Raw genomic sequence first — 16858 nt, forward strand, 5'->3', positions numbered from 1 at the left:
GTGTTGTTAGTAGCAAGTTGAGTGCAAAAGAGAAAGTAGTTATAAAATAATTTCAATCCTGATAAGAAGATATTTATGTCTAAATGATAACGAACTAAATGATTTACGTAGGATAAAATAGTTACTGTCAAGAAAAATATGTAGTGTCATTTAGTACCTAAATTTCAGTTAATCAACTAAACTTTTATATGAGTAAATTTTGTATATACAACTTTTGATGATGGTGTGTGTGCTTTTTTTTAACTTTTGTTTTATTTCTTCACAAGAATATGATTATTTTTTATGGTTATCTGAATTTGATTATGAAATATTTGGTATTTAGAAAAAAAAAATCACTTTGAATTCTTTTTATTAAATGAACAAGTTTACCCATAAGTTGAATAACTTGTAAACAAGTTAAAACTTCAATCCTACAATTTTCTTAAAATCCTATTACAAAAACAATCTGGGTACAAAGCATTTGTTTTCTTTTTGTTCTTGGGTGAATTGAAACATTTTTAACTTAATATATATAAAATGTTTTGTATTTATGTTCTTCAGTATCATTCATCTTTTAATAAAAAAAACTCAAATTAATTTCTTATATTTTAGAACTTTAATGTGATAAAAAAAATTTCCAATTGAGACCGAAATAGGTGAGATCACCCATTTGTTTTATTATTTTAAAATTAAAAATTATAATAAACTTAATTTGGGTTTCAAAAGTTAGATTTGGTTTTTATTTCTTAAAAATATTGTTTGTTTTTGTATGGATTTGGTTTATTGATTCATGTGTTTGTACTTTTTATACAATGACACTAGGAAAAAAAATTCTTTTATTCCATAAATATTTTACATAATTTCTTCTTTGTCTCACAGTGATGAATGGACAATGTATTACCTTCTTCTAAAAGCATTTCATTAAAGAACTTTAACAATTTAGTGAAACTTTTAATAGTCTACTAATTTGTTTGCCTTAATATTAACTAATTTTAATATTAAACGCATAAATTTATACAATCCATATACAACATGTTACTTGAAAACATTCTTGTCCAACCTCATTAATCATTTCTTCGATCGATTTTCAATAACCAAATTAAAATGTTAGACATTCGAACACCATTGGAATGCTTAACAAATTTAGCATACCTATTTCTCCCATTCAAACAATTAACATATGCATAATAATATCTTCTATTAATAATTTGTCACAATTCATTTATGTTACTATGTAACGAAAGAACTTTATTTATAAATTAATATCTCACTTTTTTTTTATGACTCTATCTTATTGAGGAAGATTATCTTCTTTACTTTATAAGTACATATATTTTAATCAACATTTTCTTACATTTTACAAAATTTCAGAGAAGTATTTTGCATTGGTTATTATATAAAATAAAAATAATGACATTAACTAACCACAATAAAATATGCATAGAAAGATTAATACAATATAAATTCACCAATAAATTCATGATATATATATATATATAACAGTGATAAAAAAAAATACCCACTTATTAATATTCTCAAATTGTCTAGATAGACCATTCAGATTCAAATAATAAATATCAACATTCTTTCCTCTAGTTTCCTATAAAAGATATCATAAGAAAAATTAAAATTGAAATACTTAATCTTCATATTAAATCTTAAACAAAGTGTTAAGGTTGACACAAACAATACAATGCCACACACCTTTTGAAATTTCAGCAATAAACGTTTGAAATTCAAACTTTTATAAAATTTAAATATTATAAATTTTTAAGAGTCAATGAATTCTACATTTCATACCACTACATTCAATTCAACCACACTCATATGAAAGTTAAACATAACTAATTTATCAAAATCAAGGAAAGTTTGATTCTAAATAATTAATAATGATTTTTTTATCACCAATAACAAATAAATAAATGTGAACCACTGGTTCAACCCTTATATAAAAGTTACAAAAAACAACTTATAAATTGTTTCATGAAAACCACTTTCCATATAAATTGGACAGTGGCTTACCTAAAGACCCTAACACTTTATCTCTCCCTATTTCTAACGCATATAATTCTGCTTTTGATTTTTTTTCTGATACTGCACCTCCTGTCGAGCCAGTTGTGCCTCTACTCCTGCACCCAATACTGTCCCTCCACCAGCCTCATTATTCTATGATCTTCCAACAAATAGTGCCTCTGCTCCTGCATCCAACATTGCACCTCCATCAGAATTATCACCGCCTGCATCTCCAGGAAGCATCTCACCCCAATTTCCAAGAAGATCAGCTCGTCCTCACTGACAACCTGCCTATCTTGCAAATTTCCACACTGCAACCAACACTGTAAGTAGTAGATATTTTATTCATAATTACTTGTCTTACAATTCCTTATCTTCCAATTTTAGAAATGTTATTTCCTCTATCAATTCTCATCCTGAACCTCAAACATATAACGAAACCTCCAAACATACTTCTTGGCAATCTGCCATGCAAGATGAGCTTCAAGCTCTTACTGCTAACAATACTTGGCAACTTACCCCTCTCCCTCCAGGAAAGAAAACTATTGGTTGTAAATGGGTATTTAAAATCAAATACCATTCTAATGGCACTGTTGAGCGCCACAAAGCTAGAGTTGTTGCCAAAGGTTCACCTAACTTGAAGGACTTGATTTCTTAGACACTTTTGCACCTGTTGCTAAACTCACTACCCTCCGCCTTCTCCTTGCTATTGCCACTACCAAAAATTGGATTTTAAAACAACTTGATGTCAATAATGCATTTCTTCATGGTGATTTCCATGAAGAGGTATACATGACCCTCCCACCTGGCCTCTCTCTTCCTTCTCCCCAACATGTTTGCAAGCTTCAACGGTCTTTGTATGGCCTTCGTTAAGCTGGTCGCCAATGGTACGCCAAACTTTCTACTTTTCTTTTATCAAATAATTACTCTATTTCTGTTGCTGATCACTCTCTTTTTCTTAAATATAATAATGATAAACTCACTGTTATTTTTGTTTATGTTGATGACTTGGTCTTAACTGGTGATAACACGGAGGAAATCAATACAATTACTGCATCCCTTCACCATCACTTCAAGATAAAAAAAATTTAGGTAATCTCACTTACTTTTTGGGACTGGAAATTGCTCGCAACAGTACTGGTCTTCATTTAAGTCAACGCAAGTATACTCTTGATCTCCTTCCAGACACTGGCATGCTTGACTCTGCACCTGTGGCCACTCCTATGACTCACACCTCCCGTCTCTCTCCCGACCAAGGCTCACCTCTCGATGTCGATGCCACTTCCCAATACAGAAGACTCCTTGGACGTCTAATTTACTTAACCAACACGCGACCAGGCATCGCCTTCGCTGTCCACAATTTAAGCCAATTCATATCTGCACCCACAACTCATCATCAGCAAGTTGTCTCACGTCTTTTGCGTTACCTCAAGGGCATGAAGGACTATATTTTTCTCACACTAGTTCACTTCACCTTTATGGTTTTAGTGACTATGACTGGGCAACATGTCCTACCACACGCAAATCTGTCACTGGATATTCCATCTACTTAGGAGACTCCCTAATATCATGGAAATCAAAGAAACAGCCAACTATCTCCCGCAGCTCCTCTGAAGCCGAGTATAGAGCCCTTGCCACCACCACATGTGAGTTACAATGGTTGTCTTACCTCCTTCAGGATTTACATCTTCCTCTCTCCCAGCCTGCAACCCTGTACTGTGACAACAAATCTGCCCTTCAAATAGCTTCCAATCAAGTTTTTCATGAACGAACCAAGCACATCGAAATTGATTGCCACCTAGTTCGTGAAAAACTTAACTCTGGTCTCCTCAAACTACTGCCCATTACTTTTGCAATGCAAGTTGCTGACATATTCACCAAGCCCCTTGCTTCCACACAATTCTCTACTTTCAAATCCAAGCTGGGCCTGACAAATATCTACTCCCCAGTTTGAGGGGTGTTAATATATTTAATTTTATATTTTAAATTATTGGGCTTTGTTTGTTTGGCCCAACTTTCCTTTTCTGTTTCAGCTAGGTCTTAATCTTTTTCTTATATATACACCATGTATTTTACTCTCTAATATACAAGTGAATAAAAGTTTCTTTTATATTTATTTTTCTCTACAATTAGGGTTCATCAAAACCTCTCTTTCTTCATTACGATTACGTGCGATTACGTACGTTACATTAAAGCATCACATCAGACAAGGAATATTCATCTTCATTTACTGTAATAATAAACTAAAGTCACCAAATTAACAAACAAAAGCACTAACCGTACTAAAAAAACCTAAAATACATCAAGAAACCATTATCATACATTTCAAAGGTTCCAAACACCAACTGGAGAAGAAAAACGAGGCAGAACAAGATTTTGCATAAATTTAAGACCAAACATTTGTTTGCACCATTGCACACACTTCTGATGTATCAGCCTCACTTCTATTAAAAAATGATGATAACAATAATATTTAGAATCAAATAGGAAATCGACCAAGATTTTGAATCCAAGTAACAATTACACAGAATCCACAAAAGTAAATTTCAGTATCAGTATATGTTGGTTCTAAATTATTAATTTGATATGGTTAAACTTAAATAAATAAACCAAATTCATTAACTGTATTAGTTTAGTTTGATATTTTTTAGTTTATCGAGTTGTTCAAAATTAATGGACTACCTCCTTATGCCAATGCTTTACGACCATTATTTTCTACTAGGAATACAACCTCTAAGATTTTGTTATAGGAGTTTAGGAAAGTAATTAATATTTGAAATTTTACAACAAAAAAAATTATATAAATTTCATGATAAACCTTTTATCTCTCTGATTAACTAATTGTTCAGTCTTGAAAATGTTAAATGCGTCTCTAATTTTATAAAATTATAAAAAAATAGAATAAATTATCTTTAACACGCCATATAAAATAGAATAAACTATTTCCCTAAAAACATAGTATAAAAATGGGGTGGAAGAATATTTTATAAATTAATAATGCTAAGTACCTAAACATCATTTGGTATTTCTCACTTTGTCATATAAAATATTTGGTATCCTTTAAATACTTTCCTTTATTTATTTATTTTTATTACATAAAAGTATATGTATAGACTTTTCTAATTCAATATTTTACTATTTAGTATCCTTTAAATACTATCACTTATTCATTTTTTATTATATATATATATATATATATATATATATATATACTTTTCTACTCCAATATTTTAGCCATAAGATAGAACTAAATTTCACTAATATTAGTAAATAAGATAAGAACTAGTCCAAGCTAATGTAGGAGATTAAAATAACGAATGAACTTCATCCACATACATGTTTATCAACAAGAATTGGATGACATGTGCCCTTGAAAACGCATTTGAAGGAAGAAAATGTGAATCTCAATTTCTGCAACAAAACATGATAACAAATTATGCAGTGGATTCAGAAACTATATAAGTTACAACAGAGAATGGAAAAAAAATATATCAGCATTTGATCAAACCCTAAAACAACACTTCATTTTCACAAACAAACAGTTTAGTTTCAAGAATCAAGATGGACTCCCAGAACCTCAACTACCAAGCTGGACAAGCCAAGGGCCAAACTGAGGTCTCTCTTTAACTTTCTTTTCATTTCAAAATCATCTAGAACTTTCTTTAACATATGAAACATCATTACTACATGGTTTGGTTTGAGACATGTTCATGTTTTCTTGCTCATTTTTAAATAGTTGTTTTAGCTTTGATTTTCTTACACTGACACAAGGTTTTTGGTGGCATTGCAGGAAAAGGCCAACACCATAATGGAGAAGGCTACCAATGCTGCTCATTCTGCTCAAGAATCCTTGCAAGAGGTCTCTATTTTCCAGCATTTATCCTAATCAAATAAATTTATAATAATTTACATGCAATTGTTAAATTGGAAACCCTAAAAGAAAGTGTATTTGTTATGCATAGGTTGGAAACCAAATGCAGGCTAAAGCACAAGAAGCTTCTGAGGCTGTGAAGAATGCAACAGGGATGAACAACAGCAACAGCAACAAATGAAGATGAATGGATCTTTAACTATGCTGGACTTGGTTTCCCTTCCAATAAACCCTGCTCTGCTGATTCATGTATTATGCAGGAACATTGTTTCATTCTTTTTCAAATGTAATTATTTTTTTTATTTTCTATTTTGTAAGTTCAGCTATATCAAATATTAGTGATGTTTCACATTTCTATGGTTGTAATCTTCTCTCCATGCTTAAAGTAGTTTTTTCAATAAAGATCAAATCATTTTTATATGTTAATGACTTTGAAATATTTATTTGAAAGAAAATTCAGAATAAAAAAATAAAATTTCATTAAAAAGTTAAAATATCAATCAATAACAGCTACTATAACCAGAACAATACAAACTTTGTTAATGGTGGAACAAAGATCAAGCCACTCAATACATGTGTCTCATTAAGTTTAAACCTAATTTTAAATTTTAGTGTATCTATTTTGTGTCTAATATGAGCCACAAATATGAGTGGACATGTATGTTCTAGACCTTTTTAAAAGCATTTTCTTAATAAATTTCAATGTTGAGTTTGGTATCAAATTTAATAATTGATGGGATATATATATATATATATATATATATATATATATCAAATAAAAAAATAAAATATAAAGTGTAATGTGACTTAGAGATGTATTTTATCAACCATATTATGTCCATAATCTTTCACACAAGTTACTATCTCAATTCCTTAAACTCTCTTTTTTTCCTTTTAAGCATGTCAGAAAATTTATAACATTTATATTACTTTATTAACAGTGTGTTTGTTTTGGTAACTCGAGAAAAAAAAATAGGAAGAAAAAATTTAAATAGATATTGAGTAATATTCTATGTTAAGTTTGGAAAGGAATTTTAAAATACCAAAAACTTTTAATTGCTTTAAAAAAATCAAATATTTTATTTCAATAAATGAATGCAATTTTTTTTTTAAAATTTCATATTCTTAGTTTTGATGCGACAATTGAATTTATTTAATGTGCAAAATATATTTTTTAAATGTATATTTAAAAACTGAAAAAAAGTCAATATTAAATTTTATGAAAATAAAAATGAATCAATTTTCCAATATTTGATAATTAAAAATTTATTAGATAATATTCAATATTCAAAAATACAAATATTGATATTTTTATATTAATATTACTAAATAAGAGAGAAATAATATGTGAATAGAGAAGAGAAAGGAGAAAGAAGAGATTAAAGGAATGGGGAGAAAGAAAAGAGAGAAAGAAAAAAAAAATAGAAAGACGAGAAAAGAAAGAAGAAAGAGAATGAAAATTCAGAAAAAAAAAATAGAGGATACCAGAAAAGTAAATTTTTATTTGTTTATGTAATTTGAATTTTTTTTCAATTTTAAGTAACTAAATTTTGATTTAATTATATCTTTAGTGCTTATATTTAGAATAATTCTGATTTTACTTACTAATATTTTAAAAAAATGTCTTTCAAAGTTAAAAAAATTAATTTTAATCCCTTAACACTAAATTTGAGAGACTAAATTAATTATTTTTTTAACTTTTTAATTTCTCAAATTTATTTTTAGAGACATGAACAATATATTTACAAAAATTGATAAATAAAAATATTTTTTTAATTTGAGAGAACTAAAATTTAATTTATTTCATATTCAGGGTTTAAAAAATAATCAAACTTTAATGTGTTCTAATCTATGTAGCATAGACACTGACATGGATACAGAGATACGTATCATCTCTAAAATATAGGACACGAGAACACGGATCTTTATACTATATAATTATGAATTATATAAATTGACAATAAAGATTTATGTGTTTTAATTTTCTTTTGTAGCAAAAAGATGTTTCTCGTGGTTGGTTCAAAAAGATTTGTTCTTTATTTTTATAATCATAATAAAAATTTATACAATAAGTTAGATTTTAAAAAAATTAATGTATTTCTTCTTTTTAAAATTGTGTGTAGAACCGTGCTAGAATTCCCAGAAATTCAATAAATATTTTTTGTATTGAACACTTCACCAAAACGTGTCCTACGAATATCCTTTAAGTGTCTATGTGCAATATAGGACACACCATTTAAGAGGCGTGTCTGAATCTCATAGATTCTAATAAATGTCAAATTCTTCTTAAATCCTTTAGCAAGACATATATTCATAGTAAAACTTTTTAAATTTTGGAAAAAATAAATTATCTCTTACATTCCTCGTCGTGTTGCATTTTCTACTTTATTATTTAGCCATGATTTTGAATAATAAGGATGTAGTTGTTAAAACTAAGTTATAAACTAACTAATAATTAATAAATTAGTTTATGTTTATTAAGCTAGTCACTTACACATAAACTCTTATATGTTCCAAACTCTATTTCTATATTTTTATAAGTTGTATATCTTTTCACTTGAACAAGTATTTTATTTAAAGTAATTGATCAATTAAATATAACTAAATTTGATTTTTATTTATTTTTAAAAAATTAAAAAATTATTTTTAAGTTAAACTAACTTAAATTGAATTTTTAATTATTTTATTATTTATAATTTTCACATGACACCTTGTAATGAAGCATTAATGATAAAAAAAAATAATAGGTCAAATAAATAAAAAGATAAAAAAATACATTAAAATATAAAATAATAATAAAAGAAAATTAAATAACTTAAGTTATAAACTAATTGGAATTGTTATTTGAAGTGTCAGTCTAGCTGAGATATCAAATTGCACAATAATATCTAACATGAAAGTTTTTATAAAAAAGAATTGACACCTAACTGAAATGTGAAGTTGAATAGTGATACCATGAAAGCTTTTATAAAAAAAAGGTAATTGGAGTTGTCTATGACTTACAACATAAATTACTTTTAAAAAGTTTACTAATACATTTTGTGTTAGTTAATATTAAATAAACTAATTACTACCACTATTGTTAGAACAAAAAAGACAAATTAAATTCCTCACAATTTTGATTCAACAAGCAAAACATGAAGTTTTTCAAAACAACATTAAAAGTTATGACAGAACAACAATAGTTCAATTATTAACAGTGGATTTCATTGATAATTAATTTATTAAAAGATTTGGAATTTGACAGTTCTTTAACACACCTCCAATTTTACAACATAATTTACTCAATAACAAATAGTAATTCCCCATTATCTCTATTCGTGGCTTTTTTGGTGAGCAAATACTCCTCTACACAGACACTTGAAAACTGACTCCTTTCTCAGTTTCACTCAAACAGACACAATGTCTTACATATGCAATAGATTTTCATCATCATTGAAACCTCTTTTAACACTGAAAGCAACTAATACAACTGTACATATTATGCAACATATATGGTCACAAATCACAGCATAGAATTTGAGGGCAGAGTGAGAGACCTTTACTAGGAGGTCCTGCTCTCAGGTTTACCAATAGTTCTACATGTCTAACAAATGTTGTCTGCATATCCTCTCACTTCAGTTGCTCTCACTAGGAAGTGTTGGATTTTCAGAAAGCTCTCCAGATCGTCTAATCTTTCCATTCTTCTTCTCATACTCTTGTTTCAATTCCTTCAAACGCTTTGATATCTGATCATGAGAACCATAATGCAGATTTTTATACACAAAAACTATACAGTCTAATAGCATCACAGCCATGTAATATTGTAATGGCCATTATTTAGTGTGCAATAATTAGTTACTTTTTACTGGTATTTGAGAACCAGAATTATAAACGGGTGTGGAAACAGAGTTATATGGCTTTGACCAAACAAAAGACTTGCTCTTAGGGGAGTAAACTATGTGTCATGCCTCATTCAATTATGCATCATCATATGATTGAAGAACAGAGTAAAAAATTTAACATTGTTAAACAGCACGAATCATATTGTCATCCATTCATTCTGGTTTATAGCTATGACTGCTCTAAATTATTAGGTGACACAATGATTTTGGTTTTAAAAGAAAATGTAATAATCCTTTAGTCACTAAAGCATTGTTTTCAGACACCAAATTTTCAAGAAGCCTACGAAAAATCCCCAAGTGACAAAGACAATGTAGATTTTGTTTTAGTCACCTATAACCGATCAAAGAAAGTCCCTTGCATCCTCTCCATCCTCCAGGCCATTCCCACGGTGATCCAGAAAGAGAGAGCATATGGGCCAACAAATAAGTTAATATAAGGCTAATCCAACAACCCAAGTATACTATCCAAGTCCTAGAGTTAAGCAAATCTTATGAATCAGAATCACCTAAGGTTTAGGGTTCTCAATGCATTTTCACTCTATCTAAATCTTCTATTTTCCTTTTACATCCCAAAAAGCTACCATACAGCCGATTTTTTTATAGGAATTCTGACAAGTTTTATTACAATGATTTACCATCGATGCCTAATTTAACATAAATTTGCCTATATTGGCAGAGTATAAGGTTTGAACAGCAGATAAACAAATTAAAAGGAAGTAACTTTCGTCCTGAACTCGTGCCTAGGGTTAGGGTTTAGGGTTTATGGTTTAGGGTTGCCCTATTTAGTAACTATAGTAGTTGTGGGGAAATAGGGGATAATTTTTTTTAGAAAATAACTAATAAGTGAAAAAGACAAAAATAATTAGGGAGGGTGAGTAGAGTGGTGTTGAATAAAAAGGAAATTGAAAGAAAAAAAAAAAAAGAGGACCTGCATTTGATAGCCGCAGCCGCGGAACACTTCACAAAAAATTAAGTTGGCTGCTGGGTGGGATACCTTCAAGTTGGGTAGGGTTCCTAGGTTAAAATTCTGTTCTAAATGTTTGGTTTGGGGCCGTGTTGTATGCCCGAACTCCTTTTTTTAAGAAAAAAAAAACACTTGGTCTGACTTGTATTGTAGTCCGCCAAGGAAAAAGAAAGGAGAGAATATAAAGGCTTCTCCTTCATTTTGCAAAGTAGCACAGAGCATCCAAGCCACCACTCCATGACCCAATGCAACCGCCATGAGCCTCCATACGAAACCCGATTCGCCACCATCATGTTGTGGCTGCCGGATCCACCACCGAAATCCGCCATGGCCACTTTTCAATAACACTACTCTCAATATATTTTTATAAAGGATTTTTGGAATTCACAATATTTTCCGTTATACATATCAATAACACCACTTCATACACTAGACTTTCAATCTCTGGTGTTGCCAGAATCCTTTCTAGTATTTTTGTCTGAAATAACAATCACTATCCTTCATTTCATCCTAGATTTTGAAGTTAGTTTCATTTCTCCTTTCCTACTCATGGCCCAGAACCCCATGCCAGTTACTTAGGATCTCTCTTTGGTATGAGTCATGACTTTACAGTCCTCAAACCTTTTGTCTCTATTCCTCACTGGTGTTTCTGTCATCAGAAAGGCTAATATCAATTTTATTTGATAGTCAATTTATGAAAAATGCTAGAAACCTGAATAATATGCATTATGGTGTCAGTCGAGAACCATAAATTTATCAATTAACAATTATGATATGATGACATGGAAACTGCCAATTTAAAAAGGTATTTAGACCATGCTCTGCAATTGAGCTTTATGTGCAAAATAATAAATGCCAATCCCAAGTTCCACAACTATTTGGCAAAGATAAAAGGGTAGAGACACTGGTCAAGAAATTTGATCTAGTAAAACCTTTTTTCTTCAGACATTGCTGAAAACCATATGTAGACAGATTTTTTCTACACCCTGATTTGATGTAATTTGATATTTTGGAACAAGACAAGACCAACTTCAGAGATTGTATCAATACTAAGATTATCATCACTTTATCAACCAAATCAAGAAATCAGAGATCTAAGAGTAACAGACATTAGAACATTTAAATAAAATGCATGTTAAAGTAATGAAGTGAAGGAAACATAACAAGGAGGCATATCATTCATAGTCTATGACAAAGAGGAGAACATGTGTTTTTGGGTCAGTAGAACTTAAAGAAAATAAAAAAGCACAGAAAGGAGAGAACCTTGATGGAATAAGCAAGTGGTAACAACGTGTCTGGATTCATTGCATCCTCAGGGAAGTTTTTCAAAGCATGTATGAGTTTTTCAAAAGGTAGTTTAACCTGATAAACAAACACAAACAGTGAGTAGAAATTTGCTTTGATTTATAACAGACACAGGTCACATGATACTAACCAAGTCATCATGGCAGTACTTTAATAGGGCCAAGCCAACTTTAAAGACAATTTTAACACCCTGAAGGAGAAGAAAGTTATCATTATAGGCTCATATTTCTAACCCACATATGGTTCTTCAGATGGAAAGCACTGCTAACCTCATAGAGAAAGACATCCCAAATTCGAAGAGCCAAATGAAATGGAAAGGAATATGAAAATACAGTTATGAACCACTGGCTAGCATACATGCTAGGATTTATCATTTCGTTGGAAAAATGTTCACCCAACTTCGGTAGAAGCTCCCTCACCAAGCATTCAAATTGAGAGAGGTATTGTTGTACCAGAGGCAATCCTGCCTGCAATCAATATAACATCAGTTTTGCTTAGAAAAGAATTATTATCATCAAAATAAAATTTAAAAAATAAACATGCAGTTTTCTAGATATCCTGTCCTCTCCTCATAGAATATCATGTATCTTATATAAGACAGGGATAATACACTGACACCATCAATAATCCAAACAAATAAATTCAAGGAAAGCAGTTACCAGATACAAGCCTTCCATTGGGGCATGAACAGCTCCTTTCAACAATGCCACCAACAACCAAAATGCATCCTCCTCACTCATATAAAGAAGCAAAAGCCCTGCTAAAAACCCCATTCCCTGGAGTTTTAAAATGATCAATATTATGAATTACTTCACAACAAGCATAAAAAGGTGATGAATTCCTGAGTAAAACCTGAACATATCCAACATCTCTGTCAAAGACAGAGTAAGCTTTTAGAACATTGTAGAGAGACCGCTGCCCAGGTCCATGTCTCTGTTGGAAGAATACATGTGAAGGAAAGGTGCGAGAAATGTCTCGAATTATATCCAGTTCAGAGGCTGATGTCTCATATATGACAAGTTGCTGCAATAGATGCAATGTCTTGTCAATGCAAACTCCAAAAAATGGAACGGTTGTGTAATAAAATTCAAGATAATTTCATAAAAAAAGGAGGAAACCTCAGTATAAAAAACCACACAATTCAAACTATCTCTTCAATTTCATACAAAATTGTTAAAGATTAGAGAAAAGAAAGAAGAATATTTGAATTTGAGTAAAATTGCACTCGACAAAATACAAAAGATAAGGGATCAGCAATATATATAGCTGTGTAACATTTAACAGAGGGTAACCAATAACTAACTAAGAACGAAAAACATAACAGATTGTAACAGACTTTAACTAAATATACAACAGTTCAATTATTACAGAACATATAATACTAACCATTTTCATAGTAAAATACTACTCTAATAATAATAAAAAATGATTCTTTAGGAAGACAACTCCAAAGTAGGATTTCCATTGTAGCAGTCAAATAAAAATTGATCAAATAACTTCAAATATCTACACATCCATATTTAAAATATATCTACACATCCATATTTAAAATAGTACTCCAATAATAATAAAAATGATTCGTTTGGGAAGACAACTCCAAAGTAGGATTCCCTTGTGGCAGTCAAATAAAAATTAATCAAATAACTTCTCTTAGAAAGTGGACTTTAAATCTAATGCAACCTCATAAAACTAACTTGTAAGATGAGATTTGCACCCATTTCTATAATATAATTTGATCATATTTATAGTCGATGTGAGATCTCCAATACACCGCCTCACGTCAAGGACTGAACATTTCGAGCATAGGACTAGATATTTTGAGGTGGTCCGATAGCATGATGCATAATAGGTCCAACAAATTTTGCTAAGATAGACTCTAAAACCATATTAAAAAGTAAGCTTTAAGTCTAACTTAATCTCGTAAAACTGACTTATAAAGTGAGGTTTGCACTCACTTATATACAATAATTTGGTTATATATCTAGTTGATGTAGAATCTCCAACAACTTCAAATATCTACAAATCCATATTCAAAATAGTTTGTAATCTATATTACCAAGAAAAATATTGTTCAACTCAAATATATCTACCAGACAACAAGCCCAAATATACAAAGTCATAACAAAAAGATGTGCAAATAAAAATGGAGAATATTCTTTAGTTCATATTTATTGGAGAACTATAACAAGCAAAAGTGAAACAACCACTGATCACAGGTTACACAATATTCTACAAAATATATCATCAATTTTCATCAGTATAATTTAACTTGATTACCTCATAAACTCCAGGGTTCATCAGCAATAGATCTCGACTTCCAGAAATCAACTGCCAAACAAGGCCCCTTAAACAATCCGGAATTCCTTTCCTTATACGCCTTTTAACAACATGAGGTTTTCTCCTTAGATAATGCTTCCAATCACTGCCACCAACCCCAATCATCTTCCTCCATTTTCTAACCCTTCTCTCCTCCCTATATCTGATGAAAGATAAAGGTAATATAGGTAAAAATCACTGGCAATTTATTTTATGATCATAACACAGTAGAAACACAAATCAATAGGAGAAAAACAAAATACCTTGCATACTCGTAGGCTGATCTACTTCTGCCTAAGCCATCAGAAGTACTAACATCCTGTTTTACAAATCCAAATCTATCTAATGCTCTTGGTGATGGAACTGGACCTGGTTCATAGTCATCTAATCTTTTCTTTTCCATTCAAAACTCAGAAAGCTCTCTCAAACCAAAAGACAAATGGCTTCCCTAAACACCACAATGAGGAAAACCTGAAAAATAGACGCATACAAATATTGATGTGTCACTATCAATTTACAACTTTTATTGGAAAATAAATAAATAAGTTTCTCATACACATAGTTGCAGTATTTGCTCATTTAATTTTAAAGCATACACTGCAAGTATATAATAACTAGAATATTCAGTAAGCTGTACCATAACCCACAACATAAGCATATAGAAAACAAAGCAACCGAGAACCTAATCAAATATCTTTATATCCTAATCCTAATTACCAACAGAATCATTAATTAAGGTGTCAAACAGATTGAGTAAACAGTCTATACACTAACAATGTAAAGAAGTTTCACACTGTCGTCCAATCAAAGTGACAATCACAAGCTGACATGCATGTAAATTTGATGACTTTTATAACAACTATCTTCCAGGACATACAAATAATGATTTCTAATGGGTCAAAAGTAAAAAATCTTTTACAATGACAATGTATGTCTACTAAACTCATAAATTAACTACTGAATACAATAAAGTAAATACCCCAACTCACGTGCACACAAACCAAAAAAAAACTCAGGAGGAGCAAGAGGATATTGCAAATTCATTAAGATAATAAATGCAAAACGCACTTATTTATTCTTCATTCAGTTACATATAAGTGAATACCTGTTCTACACAAAAGAATATGTAAACGATGTGCACCCAAAGGCATATTATCTGTAAATTTCATTATATTTTTCATTCAACATTAATCACAAAACTCAGTAGCAAGAGAACAGTTACTGTGCCAAATGTGGAAATTTAACTTATACAGTGGAGAAGTAGCTAGAAATGATGATGTAATTTAAGAATTTAAACAGCATTACTATGCCCAACACACACAACACAACCAAAAAGCATAAATTTTCATTTTTCATCATCCGTACCATCACTCCGGTCGAACCCTATGCCCATTGCTTTCAATTTGAAGAAACCACAAATTATTGGACCCAATGGTTAGACAAGAAACAGCAGGGGCACCCAAATTGAGAATCGCCCAAACAAAGAAGAAAGTGGGTGAAGAGATCAAAGATCAAAGGTTGAATTGGTGAAAATTGGGAATTGTGGAATTTTGAAGGAACAGAGAAACAAGAAAGAGGAATTGGGGTGGCCGGCAACAACCTCGGAAGTGGGAAATGATAGAAAAATTGGCGTTTTTAACAAGAAGAAGAAAAAGAAGGCAAGGAGTAATTATTATTTTGATATTTTCTTTTTTTCAGTTTTCAACAATTTTTTTTTATTATTATTATAATAAAAGTGTCAAAAGAAGCTGAAAGAGAAAACAAACACCTATCTCAAGTGAACTACTGTCTAAGGATAAGGATAGAAAAAAATCATGACATTAATTAATGAAAAAAAAAATATGACATTGTTTATAACCAATTACACTATCATAAAAAATATTTATCAAATTATAATAAAGATTAATATGCATCATATTAATTAAAAGAGAATGTTGTGTTATTTTGTCTCATATGAGTAAATTAAAAAGAATACAAAAAAAAAAGATGACAAAAGTAAAATTTATACAAAAGCAAGAACATAGATAGAATGAGACAATATTTCTTGGTGTGTTTCAAAATTCAAGATATAAATCAATCCATTATGTGGTGTTCATCAATTAATATGAGGACAATTTAGAAAGAAAAAAACATTGATTTGAGGACAACTTAGAAAAAAATAATACTTCACTGAAATGTAAAAATATTAATCAATTTCAAAAGTTTATACAACTAAAACTATAGTAATTATGGAATAATTGGAGTGAAGAAAGAAGTTTATAATAAGTAAAGTCATAAGAAAAAAAACAAAAAAAAAATAAGTGGATGAGATTCATATACACATAGTAATCATAGATGGCAAATGTAGGCCATGAAGACCATTAGGTCACTCAAACATTAGGTTTAGGACACTCAATTATTTAAGGTCTCATTTTTCATATCTTTAAATAATTTTTATTATTTAACTATATTATTAAATTATAATATTAATTAGGTGTTTAAACAAAATTTCATAGATAAGAAAAATGCAATTATACAAAGAGATTC

General features: G+C 30.2%; 2 protein-coding genes across 2 annotated transcripts; one reads left to right on the top strand and one right to left on the bottom strand.

Annotated features, from left to right (window-relative positions):
- The first annotated feature begins 5480 nt into the window (after window positions 1-5480).
- Window positions 5481-6218, top strand: LOC150027857 (uncharacterized). Its single transcript, XM_090301680.1, has 3 exons — window positions 5481-5607; window positions 5783-5851; window positions 5955-6218. The coding sequence occupies exons 1-3, from the start codon at window positions 5554-5556 to the stop codon at window positions 6042-6044; spliced, it is 213 nt and encodes a 70-aa protein (XP_090157806.1). The 5' UTR covers window positions 5481-5553; the 3' UTR covers window positions 6045-6218.
- Window positions 6219-9048: 2830 nt separating this feature from the next.
- On the bottom strand, window positions 9049-16129 carry LOC137837067 (uncharacterized). The gene is made up of 9 exons (XM_068645923.1): window positions 15698-16129; window positions 14596-14803; window positions 14294-14495; window positions 12869-13039; window positions 12676-12792; window positions 12286-12483; window positions 12147-12206; window positions 11975-12073; window positions 9049-9591 (listed from the first exon to the last, which is right to left on the bottom strand). Exons 2-9 carry the CDS (start codon window positions 14733-14735, stop codon window positions 9481-9483), a joined length of 1098 nt encoding a protein of 365 aa, XP_068502024.1. The 5' UTR covers window positions 14736-14803; window positions 15698-16129; the 3' UTR covers window positions 9049-9480.
- Window positions 16130-16858: the final 729 nt, after the last annotated feature.

The sequence above is a fragment of the Phaseolus vulgaris genome, chromosome 4 (assembly GCF_051622355.1).
Source record: "Phaseolus vulgaris cultivar YP4 chromosome 4, ASM5162235v1, whole genome shotgun sequence".
NCBI lineage: Eukaryota > Viridiplantae > Streptophyta > Magnoliopsida > Fabales > Fabaceae > Phaseolus > Phaseolus vulgaris.

Excerpts from the sequence above, each read along its gene's own strand:
- LOC137837067 (XM_068645923.1), bottom strand. The coding sequence starts at position 14,735 with ATGGAAAAGAAAAGATTAGATGACTATGAACCAGGTCCAGTTCCATCA. Across the intron at positions 14,496-14,595 it reads TCAGCCTACGAGTATGCAAG|ATATAGGGAGGAGAGAAGGG; the intron begins GTATTTTGTTTT and ends ATCTTTCATCAG. Across the intron at positions 9,592-11,974 it reads CACTTGCTTATTCCATCAAG|ATATCAAAGCGTTTGAAGGA; the intron begins GTTCTCTCCTTT and ends TCTCATGATCAG.
- LOC150027857 (XM_090301680.1), top strand. The coding sequence starts at position 5,554 with ATGGACTCCCAGAACCTCAACTACCAAGCTGGACAAGCCAAGGGCCAA. Across the intron at positions 5,608-5,782 it reads AAGCCAAGGGCCAAACTGAG|GAAAAGGCCAACACCATAAT; the intron begins GTCTCTCTTTAA and ends GTGGCATTGCAG. Across the intron at positions 5,852-5,954 it reads CTCAAGAATCCTTGCAAGAG|GTTGGAAACCAAATGCAGGC; the intron begins GTCTCTATTTTC and ends TGTTATGCATAG.